The following is a 14,554-nucleotide window of genomic DNA, read 5'->3' as shown; positions in this document are numbered from 1 at the left end:
GAGGCGGGCAGATCACCTGAAGTCAGGGGTTCAAGACCAGCCTGTCCAACATGGTGAAACCTGGTCTCTCCAAAAAACTCAAAAATTAACCAGACATGATGGCGGGTGCCTGTAATAAAAACTGAAAACAAAACAAAACTCTTTATGTGGCCTGGTAGGGAGGGCTCTATGTAACCTGGACCCCAGCTGCATGGATTTTTATTCTATTCTGTAAATGCCGCAAGCCTGTTCCTACACTCCAGCGTTTGCACACGCCGTTCCCTCTGCCTGGGTCGCTTCTGACCTGGCTGGTTCCTTCTCATCATTTGGTTCTCAATTCATGATGCTCCTTCCTCAGAGGGCCCTCTCCCAGACCCCCTGACTCCCATACCCACTCGCACCATCCCCTTTCCCTCGTTATACTGAGGAATGCGAGATACCGTTTTATTTACAGGTTTACACCTCCATTCCCCACCCCCCCACGTCCCACACTCGCACTACACATGTGCCCTGGGAAAACAGACTGCTTTATCTCCAGGGCCTAGAAGAGTTTGTGAATATGGGTGGGTCTGCAGGAAGTCATGGAGTGAGTGAATGGATGATGAGAACCGGAACAAAGCCTCTTGCAGCCGATCCAGGTCACAACTAAAGTCATCTTTCACTAAAAGCCCTCTGCTATCCGGCCACATTGCCTGGACCTGGCATCGGGTGGTTGGTTAGAACAGCTAGGGGAAGGCCCTGCAGAGGGCATGCTGCCTAGCAGCAGTGGTGGAGGCGGCGGCGGTGGTGGGCGTTCAGGCATGTTGTGTACCCTGTATACTGGGGTCAACCGCAGGGCAGCTTCAGAGAGCGAGGCCTGCCTAGCTGCCCCATGAGAGCTCAGGTCTGGTGCCTGCCACAAGCCAAGCTGCCAGGGACAAGCCACTGCCCGGTCACTTGGAGAAGTCCCGTCTGTCCTTCTGCCCTGGGTCTGCTGGGCTGTCCAAGCTGGGAGGGCCAGGGAGGATAGGCGAGGGGTCCAGGCAAGGGTGGTCTTCTGTAGTCTCAGGAACAGGGCTGAACTAAAGGTGTGGTTGGTGTAGACCCAAGCAGTGGCCTGACCTTCTGGGGAGGGCTCCTTGGTCCCGCCTTAAAGGAAGGTTCTGTGATCAGTGGGCTGAGGATAGAGGAATCTGTTCCTCTGGAGGCTCAGGAGAGCTAGGAAGGGCTGTGAGCTGTGATCCATTTTCCCTTGCCCTGCCAGGAAAGTGGGATGTGTTTTCTGGGGTGGGGTGGGGTGGGGTGGGGTGGGGTGGGGTGGGGTGGGGGTGGCCCGCCCAAGGCAGGCTATGGGGAATGCCTGCCCCACATTGGGCAGCCTATTTTAGCTACTTCCCTAGAGCTGAGTCACGGTGCTTCTGAAGACCCCTCCCAAAGCCACAGTGCCCTGTGGCCTCCCAAACCATAGCTGCCCCCAGGACCGGCCCAGGCCTCTGGCAGGACTCCCACCGCCTGCTTTTTCTTAAACTCCATGATCCAGCTGCTCACCTCCAAACTGTTCTCTGTTAAAAGCTCAGAGTGATTCAAGATCACTCAAGGCTGGTGAAACCAAGCTCTTGCTGACCCTTAGTCCTGCTGCGTGGCCTGTCTAGTCTGAGCTCCAGACACCTAGGCCTCATCCCCAGCGTGGACTGCCAGGCACTGCAGCCCCCTCCTTGCTGGGGCAGTGGGATGGATGCGTGACTCCCTCTATTCTCAGGCCCCAACTCTGTCAGGACCCTTCCTTGCTGGGTATTGAAGATGGCTTTCTACAAGCCACAAAGTCTCGTTCCCACCCCCGCAGGAAGCGAGACGATGGCAGCAGACAGCACTGGGTAGACCTGTCCCTGTCTTTCTGGGGTGTGGGGTTGAACAAGATCCTGGGGACCCCAGGGCTAGCCCAGGATGGCCGTGATTTCAGCTGAGTTTCCCTGCTGTCCCCTATGACCTACCTCTATAGTTCTACCTGCAAGGATGTGCTCTGGGGTGTGGCTAATGGGATGTGGGGAGCTGCCCTCCCCTGTGGCCATCATGGCCAGGATATTTGGTCCCTTTTGGGCAGCCACAGTGACCTGCAGCTTCTCTGGTGAGTCCTGGGGAGACGGATCTGTGGTTTTCCTTTTTTTCCTCTCTAATGAGCATATAAGATCGGGAAACCACAGGACCTGACATCACTCACAGGGTCTGGGGATGCCTGCTGTGGTGCTGAAACCCTTACGCAGCTCTGGAGGCTCGTGCCACCGTGTTCCCACCCGGTTCTGACCATCCGCGCCCCCTCCCTGCTTCTCTGTCTTTGTTGTTTACCTGGTGAGCATACCTGCTCTATCTTCACCTGTGTGTTCTCACTCAAGGCTGCTGTTTCTCAACTGGGGCAGTTTTGCCTCCCAGGGCGCATTGGGTAATATCTTGAGACAGTTTTGCTTGTTGTGACTGTGGAATGAATGCTACTGGCATCTAGTGGGCAGAGACCAGGGACGCTGCTGAATACCCTACAGTGCACAGGGCAGTCCCACCTCCTAATGAGAAATTATCTGGCCTGAATATCAACAGTGTGGAATCTGCTCTAGGGTTACACAAGAACCTTCTTGAAGCAGCAGTTGGGACCCCCTTCTCTGCACCCTGCCAGCCAGCAGTGGGGAGGAGCACTCAGTGGCCGGTGGTCACTGACCAGCAATGCTGCCACCAGAGCTGGAGAAGGGCCTGGAGTGGGGGCAGAGAGAGCTCTGGACTCAAAGACCCAGTTTCTAGCCCAGCTCTCTTCCTTTGGGCTAAAAAACCTGGATAAATCACTTTCTTTCAATAAACCCGTTTCCTCATCCATAAAGTGAAATCACTGCACTGGATATCCCCTCCAGTTATTTGAGATTCCTGGATGCTGTGCATAGAGCCAGGAGTCGGGGTGCAGGCAGGTGGAAGACAGGGTCTTCTCCATTCCCGACTGGTGCCTGTGCTGGTGGCAGTAGAAGCCTAAAGGATTTACCAGGAACGAGAGTTCGTTTGAAGCCTGGCCTTTTTTCCTTCTATGCCCAACGTGACTGAGGCAGACTCTACCTTCTCTTTCTTTTTCTTTTCTTTTCCTTTCTTCTCTTTTCTCCTCCCTCCCTCCCTCCCTCCTTTCCTTCCTGTTTCCTTCAGAGTTTTGCCTAGGAGCCCATGGCTGGCCAAGAGGGTCATATATGATATTCAGGGGTCAGCAAACTACAGTCCACGGCCCAAACCCAGCCTGCATTTGCTTTTGCAAATAAAGATGAGGCTTTTTGGTGGTTTTTTCTTTTACTGGTTTATTACAAAGGATACAACTCAGGAACAGCCAAACGGAAGAGCTGCATGAGGATGCATAGGGTCAGGTGTTGGGGTTGGGGGCGGGGCGCACGTCACCTTCCCGGCACCTTGATCTGCTCACCAACCCAGAAGTTCTCTGTAAATAAAATGTTTTTGGAATGCAGCCATGCCTACTTGTTTACATGTTGCTACGGCTCTTTTTTTTAATTTTGTGTAGAGATGGGGTCTCACTGTATTGCCCAGGCTGGTCTGGAACTCCTGGGCTCAACTGATCCTCCTGCCATAGCCTCCCAAAGTGCTGGGATTATAGTTGTGACCTACTGTGCCCAGCCAATGGCTACTTTTATACTAAGAAGACAGAGTTGAGTAGCTGTGACAAAAACCCTATCAGCCACAAGGCCGAGAATATTTACTCTCTGGCCCTTTGCAAAAAGTGTTTGCTGACCCTTGGTCTAGTGGTTCAATGTCTAATTGTTTAGAGGCTGAGGTAGAGCAGGAGGGTGGGGCCCAGAGACAATCCAGGTTAGAGTTAGGGGAAGGTCACTTTCCTAAGGGTGGGGAGGAGAGAGAGCTGGCCCATGACCAAGAGTAGAGCATCTCCTCAAGGCATTCCTCACGTCCTCGCCCACGTCACTGTGTGGCAAGTCTGCCAGGTGCCTGGCTCTCCCTCCCTGCCTAAGAGAACTTTGTGTTTGCTGGAATGATAAGCAGTATGGCCTGGGCATTGGGAGGGGGGGACATTGCTGGTGGGGGAAGCCATGAGGCTGGGCAGCAGAGGCTTGAGAGAACAGGGAAACGGATGAGGACGCAGAGAGGTCAGGCTGGGAGCCCTGGAGCCAGGCTATGGGCAGAAGGGGAGGACAGGAGGGAGGTGCTGGACTTCCAGTGGGTGCTTGGAGGCCAACTGTGCGGCACACCCTGCTAGACCAGACTTGGTGGTAAACAGATCCGTTAAAACCCTCTGGATGGACCAGGCGCAGTGGCTCGTGCTGATCCCAGCACTTTGGGAGGCCGAGGCGGGTGGATCACCTGAGGTCAGGAGCTCGAGACCAGCCTGACCAACATGGTAAAACTCCATCTCTACTAAAATTACAAAAAAAAATTAGCCGGACGTGGTTGTGGTGGGCACCTGTAAATCCCAGCTACTTGGGAGGCTGAGGCAAGAGAATTGCTAGAACCCGGGAGGCAGAAGTTGCAGTGAGCCGAGATCGCGCCATTACACTCGAGCCTGGGGGACAGGGTGAGACTCTGTCTCAAAAAAAAGAAAAAAAAAAAAAAAACACCCTGGAAGCTCGTACTGCAGTGGGAAGATGGGAGTCCAGCCAGCAAGGGTAGAATGATGTAGCCAGTGTCTGCTGGGAGAGGGGACGTCTCCCAGAGTGCTGTGGGGGGCAGGTGGTGGCTAAAGCTTTCCTGGGAGCAGTGATGTATCCTAGCTGAGCCCTAAAGGATGCTGGGTGTGGCAGGGGTTGCATCAGGGAACTGTTTGTATCCACTACAGCTCAGGGGATACAGCAGGGTACAAAAGTAGGGGACACTGAGGAGCGAGGTGGGGACTGGTCATTGGATCAAGGGGTGTGCACTGGGTAGGGCATCATGTGGATGGGTTTTGTTTGAGCCGAGAGGTGAAGGATGGACAGGAAGGAGACAAACAGGGAGACCTGTTAGGCTGATGTCAAGGGCCAGGTGGGGTGTGGTGGGCTCGTGTGGTGCAGTGGCGGGCATGCGGAGGAAGTACCCACCGTCTGAGTTTTGCAGTGGAAAGAGTGGCTCTGGACTGGGGGTGCCTCTCAGAACTGTGCTGCTGGCTGGACTGGGAGAGAGGCAGGTACCTGGTGTCCAAGCAACACCTCTCACACACCATACTTTGTTAAATTCCAGCACTCATCTCTCCCCATCCTGCCTAGCTCTGCTGGGCTTAGTATTTGGGGCAAGTCCCTCTAGGGGAGAGAGGGGCTGGTTTGGCCCCAATGCTGAACTTCAACTTGGCCCTTGCCAGGAGCTGTGAGAGTGGTGCCTCCGGGCTCCTGGGCTCTACCTCTGCTGTTTTTTGGATTTCTGGTGAATTACCTAGGAATCAGTCTGCAGATCCTGGGGGTACCAAGTCATTTAGGGTCCAGTCCCTGCCTCCCACTCCCCTAATGATGAAAGAAACTGGAAGTTCCCCAATCTTGATCTCCCCGAGACACCAGAAGGTGGACCCTCAGCAAAGAGCCTGGGGCCCCACAGTGGAGATGTCACAGGCAGGATCCTCATCTATGGGATCCCAAGAGAAGGCTGAAAGGCTGGGGAGCTGGTTCTGTGGGTCCCAGCAGCCCCACCCCAATTCTGATTCAGAAAGAGGACTGTGCTGCCCATGCATGTGGAGGTCTCTCTGTGGTCAGCCTGTCTCCCTGGGCCCATCCTGTCTGTTCCCTTCTCTCTCTGAGGACCAGGACTCAGGGTGAGGTGTCCACTAACTCCACAGGGGTCACAGTTAGACAGCAGGAGGAACTTACAGCACATCTCCACGCTGACTGTTCATAGGAGCCAATTCATAGACTCCATCTCTTCCCTGGCTTGCTGCCCGGAATTGCTGGATTTACCTTCGCGTCCTTCAACGTGGTCATGTTTGCTCTGGCAGCGTCCTGGCTTGCAGGGGCAGGGGAGGCATTGTCTTTTACAAGAAAGGTTCTGTCTCTCTCAAGTTTCAGTGAAAGTGTGTCTGAGGCTACTGGAACTCTCACCAGATTTGCAAAATCACTCCTCTTCTCTGAATGCCTGCGGATGAAGAAACAGGCAGGGCTATACCATTTGATTGCTGGCTTATTTCACAGCATTTCACTTTGGTAGGAGCACTGGGGTTTAAATGATAGTCCGCTGAAAAATAGGCTTTTGTGCTGTGTAACCAGCCCCACATTAATCCTTTGCCTCCCGTTCTCTGCTTGCAGCCTTATGATCTCTTCATTGCGTCCCCCTCTGCCCACTAGACTTGGACTTCAGATCTGACCCCAGACCTGCCGGCTACCTTGGGAGGGCCCACCTCCCCACCCGTCCAGCAAGATGCCGATCCTCAAGCAACTGGTGTCCAGCTCGGTGCACTCCAAGCGCCGTTCCCGAGTGGACCTCACGGCCGAAATGATCAGCGCCCCACTGGGCGACTTCCGCCACACCATGCACGTTGGCCGGGCCGGAGACGCCTTTGGGGACACCTCCTTCCTCAATAGCAAGGCTGGCGAGCCCGACGGCGAGTCCTTGGACGAACAGGCCTCCTCTTCATCTTCCAAACGCAGTCTCCTGTCCAGAAAGTTCCGGGGCAGCAAGCGGTCACAGTCGGTGACCAGGGGGGAGCGGGAGCAGCGCGACATGCTGGGATCCCTGCGGGACTCAGCCCTCTTTGTCAAGAATGCCATGTCCCTGCCCCAGCTTAATGAGAAGGAGGCGGCGGAGAAGGGTACCAGTAAGCTACCCAAGAGTCTGTCATCCAGCCCCGTGAAGAAGGCCAATGGCGGGGAGGGTGGCGACGAGGAGGCGAGCATGGAGGAGGCAGTGCCCCGTCGGAATGGGGCCATGGGTCCCCATTCCCCTGACCCCCTCCTCGACGAGCAAGCCTTTGGGGATCTGGCAGATCTGCCTGTTGTGCCCAAGGCCACCTACGGGCTGAAGCATGCGGAATCCATCATGTCCTTCCACATCGACCTGGGGCCCTCCATGCTGGGTGATGTCCTCAGCATCATGGACAAGGAGGAGTGGGACCCCGAGGAGGAGGAGGGTGGTTACCATGGCGATGAGGGTGCCACTGGCACCATCACCCAGGCTCCCCCGTACGCTGTGGCGGCCCCTCCCCTGACAAGGCAGGAAGGCAAGGCCGGCCCAGACTTGCCCTCCCTCCCCTCCCATGCTCTGGAGGATGAGGGGTGGGCAGCAGCAGCCCCCAGCCCCGGCTCGGCCCGCAGCATGGGCAGCCACACCACGCGAGACAGCAGCTCTCTCTCCAGCTGCACCTCGGGCGTCCTGGAGGAGCGCAGCCCTGCCTTCCGGGGGCCGGACAGGGCCCGGGCTGCTGTCTCGAGACAGCCGGACAAGGAGTTCTCCTTCATGGACGAGGAGGAGGAGGATGAGATCCGCGTGTGAGGCAGACAGTGGGTGGCCACCCAGAGCTCTTGTCTGCATCTTCTCCCTGCCCCCACCCCACTATGACCTTTGACCTTGTGGCGCAGGGGCAGCCAGGACCCTTGCTTCAAACCACAGACCCTGGACCTTGTAGATGAGGGACACTGGCCTGGCCCTCGGGCATTTGGAGGACGTGGGGGGCTGGCATGGGTGCCGACCGGCTGCCTGACTTCATCATGCTCCCTGCACTCAGGCTGCGTGGGACAAGGGCTGTGTTCTCAGAACAGGAATCGGTTTTCCTCTCTTGGCCTCCCTTTCCTCCACCCTGGCCTCAAATGGATGCCAGATGCCAACCCGAGTTCCTGCCACGTGCAGCCAGCGGGTCAGCCCGGAGGCAGCCTCAGCTCCAGGGCTAAGGACACTCGACTCCCCTTTTCTCTGCTGGTGTTTCTGCTGTGCCCAGAGGTGGCTGCTGGGGAAGCAGCTGCAGCAGGAGGGAGATGGTCTTGCCTCTCAGCCCCTCCTTGCTCCACCCCAGTTCCTGCCCTGGAAATCTGGAGCCCCTTGGAGCTGAGCTGGACCAGGGGACCAGCCACTAGCATGTGCGCTAAACACAGCCCTTTCCAGGGGAAGACAGCAGGATGGGGAATGGAAGGAAAGCCCCCACACTTCGTGAATTTCAAGAAGGGACCCTTCCAGGATGACACTAGGAAAGGGCTAGAGCACTCACTCAGTCCCTAGGGGCTTGTGTGTTCTTTATTATTATGTTTAAATCCTTATAGAGCAATATCAGGATGGTGTTAATAGGTCTGCCTCAGAAGAAGAATCAATCCTTTTAGAAAACCTTTATCGTAAACCTCTTCGACATTCACAGTGGCAATTAGCAGACTGGAGTCTGGGGACAGCCGTGGTAAAGACACCAGCTCAACTTTAGTGCTTCCCAACTTTATTTAGAACGACACGGGGCGGGTGTCTGGTGTGTTTTCCCTACCCACCCCGCATAGCTATTAACATCTGAGGAAGGCCAGTGTAGAACATTTTTCGAGAATTATTATTTTTTAAATAATATATCATTCCTGGGTGGGAAGCTTTTTTTTGTTTGTGGTTTTTTGTTTTTTTTTTTGGCTGAGTTATTCCCTCCCTCCCCTCAACACCCTCAGTACTGACTACTTCCCCTTCCTTTCTCAGGCCTCCCCGCAACGACTTTTGAGACCAGGGTTGCCAGATTTAGCAAAACCAAAACAGAGTGCTGAGTTACATGCAAATTTCAGCTAAACAAAAGATAATGTTCTAGCATTAATATGCCCCACGCAATATTTGGAACACTTATGCGAAAAATGATTTGTTGTTCTGAAATTCAGGTTTCTCTCTGAGTCCTGTAACTCTCCCCGCGGGAATTGAGCAGGAGCTCGGGTGTGAGCCCCGAGGCTGACCGTCACTTATTTTTCTGTCCTGGGAACAGCCTGACCCACCTCCCTGTCTCCATGTAGCCAGTGTGAGGACGGGGAAAGACAGAACCAACCACAACCAGGGGCGTCCCCATGGCGACTCTGGCCTGGCCTCTCCTCTCTTGCCTGACTCAAGACACTAACTTAGTTCCTGGTTCGGTGCCCCCTGTTGGTGCTCCTGTTTCCAATAGCTTAGGTCCCACGGTAGGGGAGAAACCGCAGGGGCTGTGCAGCCCCCGCCAGCTGCCCTCGAATCCCATCCAGGCCAGTTCCGGATTCTTTTTTTTTTTTTTTTTTTTTTGAGAAGGAGTCTCGCTCTGTCACCCAGGCTGGAGTGCAGTGGTCAGATCTCAGCTCACTGCAAACTCCGCCTCCCGGGTTTACGCCATTCTCCTGCCTCAGCCTCCCGAGTAGCTGGGACTACAGGCGCCCGCCACCTCGCCCGGCTAGTTTTTTGTATTTTTTTAGTAGAGACGGGGTTTCACCGTGTTAGCCAGGATGGTCTCGATCTCCTGACCTCGTGATCCGCCCGCCTCAGCCTCCCAAAGTGCTGGGATTACAGGCTTGAGCCACCGCGCCTGGCCCCGGATTCTTAACTGAATTTTTTCATGATATTGTCAAAACAGTGAGGAAACATTAAAAAAAGAGAAAAAAAAAGCCCTAAAGCATGCCTGGTGTCTGTCGCTGGTTTTTGGGAGGGCTCTTTCAGGAAGGGGGTGGGGTCTAGACCCAGGTCCTGGGGCTGTCCATGGGGGCCTGAGGTGGCTTCTGTCTCTCTGTGAGGACCCGCCCTTCCTGTGATGCTGTCTGCCTGGGCAGGCCCCTTCAGAGTTTGGGGACGCAGGTATCCCCAGCCGCCATGTCTTGCAGGCACTTGGTCACTTAGCTGTTCTGTGCCTCCGTCTCCTGCTCTGTAAAATGGGTATCCTGCCACTCTTAGAGGGCTGGGGCACAGAAACAGTGACAGGCCTTTTTTGGGGGGGGGAGGGTTATTTTTGGTTTTTGGTTTTTTGGTGTTTTTATGATGGAGTCTCACTCTCTCGCCCAGGCTGGAGTACAGGGGCGCGATCTCAGCTCACTGCAACCTCCGTCTCCTAGGTGCAAGCGATTCCCCTGCCTCAGGCTCCCGAGTAGCTGGGATTGCAGTTGTGTGCCACTATGCCCAGCTAATTTTTGTATTTTTAGTAGAGACAGGGTTTCACCATGTTGGCCAAGTTGGCCTCAAACTCCTGACCTCAAGTGATCCGCCCGCCTTGGCTTCCCAAAATGCTGGAATTACAGGCATGAGCCACTGTGGTGGTCGACATGGGCTTTTTATACCATTGTGATTAGGATGAGAGCAACTGTGTTCTCCCCAGTCCCCGGGTGTCCTGGTGCACGGGACTGTCACCACCAGAAAGTGGCTGGCCTGCCTGGGAGCGGGGCTGCCACCTCCTCTTTCCCCTTTTACCATTAAGCCTAGCAAATCAGCTTACAGGTGGCAGGTTCTCAGTTCAACCTCACTTCTCAGGGAAATAGAAACACCACATCCTCATTTTCCAGATGGAGAAAGGTGATCAGATAAGCCTCGTGGCCACTTTCTCTAACACCCAGAATTCATTCAAAACTCCTGCCCTTCTCACCCCCACCACTCCTGGGCACATCAAAGCCTTGGGATATGAAGTCAGGGGGTGCGGGTCCAGTGGCCTCTTAACCCACTGCCCTGCCCCTGCCCAACCACCTCCTTCCGTCAAACCATGTTTCCCTCTTTCTGGGCAGCTTCAGAAGGGAGCCCCGGTCTGCACAGGGCTGCCTCACTGCTTGCTGAAGGACCCGCTTGCTCAGGAAATCTGGGGAAATCTTGGGGATCTCAGTGTGGCTAAGTTCCTGGTGGAAACCCTGTCCTCTCCCCTGAGCATCCACAGAGAAATGTGAGTTTCCCACTCATCATCTCCCTGGGAAGGAATTAGAGGCATAATTAAAATGTCAGGTCCTTCCCTCTGTCCCTAGACAGGCTCATTCGTGTGGGAGCTATGAGCAGGGACTTCTGGCTGCCCCAAGGGAAGAAGAGAGAGGGAGGAGAGCTGAGGCCCATTGGGAGACAGGTCCCTAGGGGCTACAGTCTAGCTCAGGGATGACTGGGGAGAGGAAGGTACTGTTCAGGCGAGAGGCCCAGGCAGATGAGGAGGGGCTGGGCCTCCCAGACACCGTGCAACCTCCCAAGAGAGAAATTACTGTACCTACACCGACTAACCAGGGACTCTTGAAGGGCCCAGAGAAGCCAGCCACCCCAAGCCCCAGAATCTGTTTCTTGACTGTTGATTGAAAAGCTCTGGCCGGGCGTGGTGGCTCAAGCCTGTAATCCCAGCATTTTGGGAGGCCGAGACGGGCGGATCACAAGGTCAGGAGATCGAGACCATCCTGGCGAACACAGTGAAACCCCGTCTCTACTAAAAAAAAAAATACAAAAAACTAGCCGGGCGAGGTGGCGGGCGCCTGTAGTCCCAGCTACTTGGGAGGCTGAGGCAGGAGAATGGCAGGAACCCGGGAGGCGGAGCTTGCAGTGAGCTGAGATCTGGCCACTGCACTCCAGCCTGGGCAACAGAGCAAGACTCCGCCTCAAAAAAAAAAAAAAAAAGAAAAGCTCTGAGCATTCAAGAAGACCCAGGGACCTGGCTTGATTCACAGCTTTAAGGAACATACATTCTGGCTGGGGTTTCAGTGGACCCAGGAGACAAGGAGGAGATGAGCACACAGAACCAGCCAAGCCACAGAGCTCAGTCAAGATTTGCTAGGAGCCAGGCATGGTGGCTCACACCTGTAACCCTAGCACTTTGGGAGGCTGAGGCAGGAGGATCCGTTGAGGCCAAGAATTTGAGATCAACTTGGGTAACAGTGAGACAGCATCTCTACCAAAAAATAATTTTTTTTTTTTCCCTGAGACGGAGTCTTGCTCTGTCGCCCAGGCTGGAGTGCAGTGGCGTGATCTCAGCTCACTGCAACCTCCATCTCCCAAGTTCAAGCAATTCTCCTGCCTCAGCCTCCCAAGTAGCTGGGATTACAGGCGTCCACCACCAGGCCCAGCTAATTTTTTGTATTTTTAGTAGAGACGGGGTTTCACTATCTTGGCCAGGCTGGTCTTGAATGCCTGACCTCATGATCCACCCACCTCAGCCTCCCAAAGTGCTGGGATTACAGCCGTGAGCCACTGTGCCCAGCCAATAAATAAATTTTTTATAAAAGATTTGCTGGGCAGCTTTGGGCCAGTTATTTTCTCGCTCCAATTGGCTTCAGTTTCTCCATCTTTAAAATTAGGCAGTAGCTCAGTTGTTTTCAGCTTTTTACCAGAAGCTTTGTTTGCAATGAGGTCATGCTATTTTAATTGATTTTTTTTTAATTTTTTTTTTTTTTTTTTTTTTTTTGAGAATGGAATCTTGCTCTGTCACCCAGGCTGGAGTGCAGTGGTACGATCTTGGCTCACTGCAGCCTCCACCTCCCGGGTTCAAGTGATTCTCCTGCCTCAGCCTCCTGGGTAGCTGGGATTACAGGTGTACGCCACCACACCCAGCTAATTTTTTTTTTTTTTTTGTATTTTTAGTGGAGACGGGGTTTCATCATGTTGGCCAGGCTGATCTCGAACTCTTGACCAGGTAGTCTGCCCGCCTTGGCCTCCCAAAGTGCTGGGATTACAGGCATGAGCCACCGCACCCGGCCTTTTATAATTGATTGATTATTCATTTATATATTTATTAATGAGATGAGGTCTTATGTTGCCCAGACTGGTCTCCCACCTTGGCCTCCTCCCAAAGCTCTGGGATTACTGACATGAGCCACCACACCTGGCCTCAAATGAGGTCATACTTTGAACCTCTGTGGGGGATGAGCCAGAGCCTCCCTGGGTGGGGTTGGATCTGGGGGGTCCTTACTCTTTCCACGTTGGTCTCTGAGGTTCACCTGAGAAACCCAGGGCCCTGCAGGGCACTTCTTGCCTTGAAGATGTTCTGTGAGCCCTTCTGTCTAAAGAAGGAAACAGGAACTACTTCTGGGTAGTAATTTGGTCATTTAAATGCACCATTTTCCAAAATGGGATGGGGCCCAAAGACTTCTGGCCCGATGGTGTCCTGGCACCAGCCCCACCACCTGCCCCAGCGGGTCCAGAGCATCTCCCTCCACGTCCCCCACGTGGATAGTGCTGTGCGCCCCTTTATTGGACACATGCCGCTCTGCACCACTGTGATAAGGGCCATACGTCTTAGCAGCTATGACCGCCATATGCTAGGCATTGTTCTTTGCATTGGCCTCAGTTCATTCTCATAACAACTCCGTGAGGTCCATGCCATTCATATCACCCCCATTTTACAGGGGAAGCAGCTAAAGGTGAAAGAACCAGCTTACCCCACAGGTCTAGGAAATGGAGGAGCTGGACGCGGAATGACAAGGTGGGGATGGTGGCCTGGCTGGGCCAAGCAGCGCAGAGGCCCAGCTATCAGCCTCGCAGAGTGGGGCGTGCCCATCTCCCACGGGGCTGTGTGCCCAAGGGAAGTGTCAGGGGAGGCACTGGCTGCTCCAGGCCCCTGCAGCAGCAGCTGCTGGTTCCCAGAGGTCAGCCCCGCCCACCAGGTAGCCAAGGCCCTTCCCTTCCCAGGGTTGCTCTGCCCGGCCTCTGGCTCTGCTGGGCAGGACCAGGGCTCTGGGTTGGATCCCTTGCCTCTCAAGCCTGCAGCCTCGGGCCTGTGCTCCTGCCGGCATCCAGGCTACTCCTGCGTGATGTCCACCTTTGACCCCAGAGTTACACATGCCCAGCCACCCCCTTCTCTCTCCACCAAGGTGGCACCACACTCCCAGAAGAAAGTAGACCAAAGGAGTCTCAGGATCCTCAAAGTTTAGGATCTGGTTTCCTCTCCCTGCTCATTTTATTTTACTTTATTTATTTATTTTATTTTTTTTAGACGGAGTCTTGCTCTGTCACCCAAGCTGGAATGCAGTGGCATGATCTGGGCCCACTGCAACCTCTCCCTTTCAGGTTCAAGCGATTCTCCTGCCTCAGCCTCCCGAGTAGGTGGGACTACAGGTGCCTGCCACCATACCCGGCTAATTTTTGTATTTTTAGTAGATAAGGGTTTTCACCATGTTAGCCAGACTTGTCTCGAACTCCTGACCTCAAGTGATCCGCCCGCCTCGGCCTCCCAAAGTGCTGAGATTACAGGCATGAGCCACCATGCCTGGTCCCTGATCATTTTAGAGATAGGAAGGCATGCTGGGAGGACAAGAGATTGGCCAAAGTCCAGCGAGTGGAGCAGAGCAGGTGGAATTCTCCGGGCTAGCCTGGGTGCTGTGGCCTGGGAGGTGAGGGACAGGTTGAGGGGTGGCGTAAGCAGCAGACTGCGTGCAGAGCTGGGCGTGGTATAGCTGCAGGGCTGGCTGGAAGATCCCTGAAGGCAGGGCGAGATGGAGGGGTGGGCCTTTCCAGGTGTGTGTGGCACTCCCCACCCCTGCCTGGCTCCCCTTGACCCTCATATGACAGACTCCCCAAGGCCCCCACTCCCTCCACACTTGGGCAGGCGCCCTTCCTAGCTGCCCTTCACCCACAGCACTTAACATGTGCACAATCTTGCCCTGAGCCCTGAGGGTCCTGATTTAAGATGCCAGAAATAAAAGTTAGGAATGAAAATGGGAGAGTTTATCTTTATTCTTCCCCTTTCCGATCTCTTCTAGGCCCCGTGGCTTCCTGCCAACAGACAGATGGGAGACTGGGA

General features: G+C 54.6%; 1 protein-coding gene across 4 annotated transcripts in view; it reads left to right on the top strand.

The window, feature by feature from the left end:
• Positions 1–9,196, top strand: part of CDC42EP4 (CDC42 effector protein 4) — a 29,051-nt gene extending 19,855 nt beyond the window's left edge. For 2 of the 4 annotated variants that reach the window (XM_010360348.2, XM_030923474.1), the window contains exon 2: positions 6,210–9,196. In XM_010360348.2, coding sequence (XP_010358650.1) covers positions 6,322–7,392 — 1,071 coding nt within the window. In that variant the 5' untranslated portion in view covers positions 6,210–6,321 and the 3' untranslated portion in view covers positions 7,393–9,196. The remainder of the gene's footprint in view (positions 1–6,209) is intronic. The other 2 variants (XM_010360357.2, XM_010360365.2) reach the window with 1 other exon arrangement.
• The last annotated feature ends 5,358 nt before the right edge of the window (positions 9,197–14,554 follow it).

The sequence above is a fragment of the Rhinopithecus roxellana genome, chromosome 19 (genome assembly GCF_007565055.1).
Source record: "Rhinopithecus roxellana isolate Shanxi Qingling chromosome 19, ASM756505v1, whole genome shotgun sequence".
Lineage (NCBI taxonomy): Eukaryota > Metazoa > Chordata > Mammalia > Primates > Cercopithecidae > Rhinopithecus > Rhinopithecus roxellana.
This window is presented reverse-complemented; position numbering and strand designations above follow the sequence as displayed.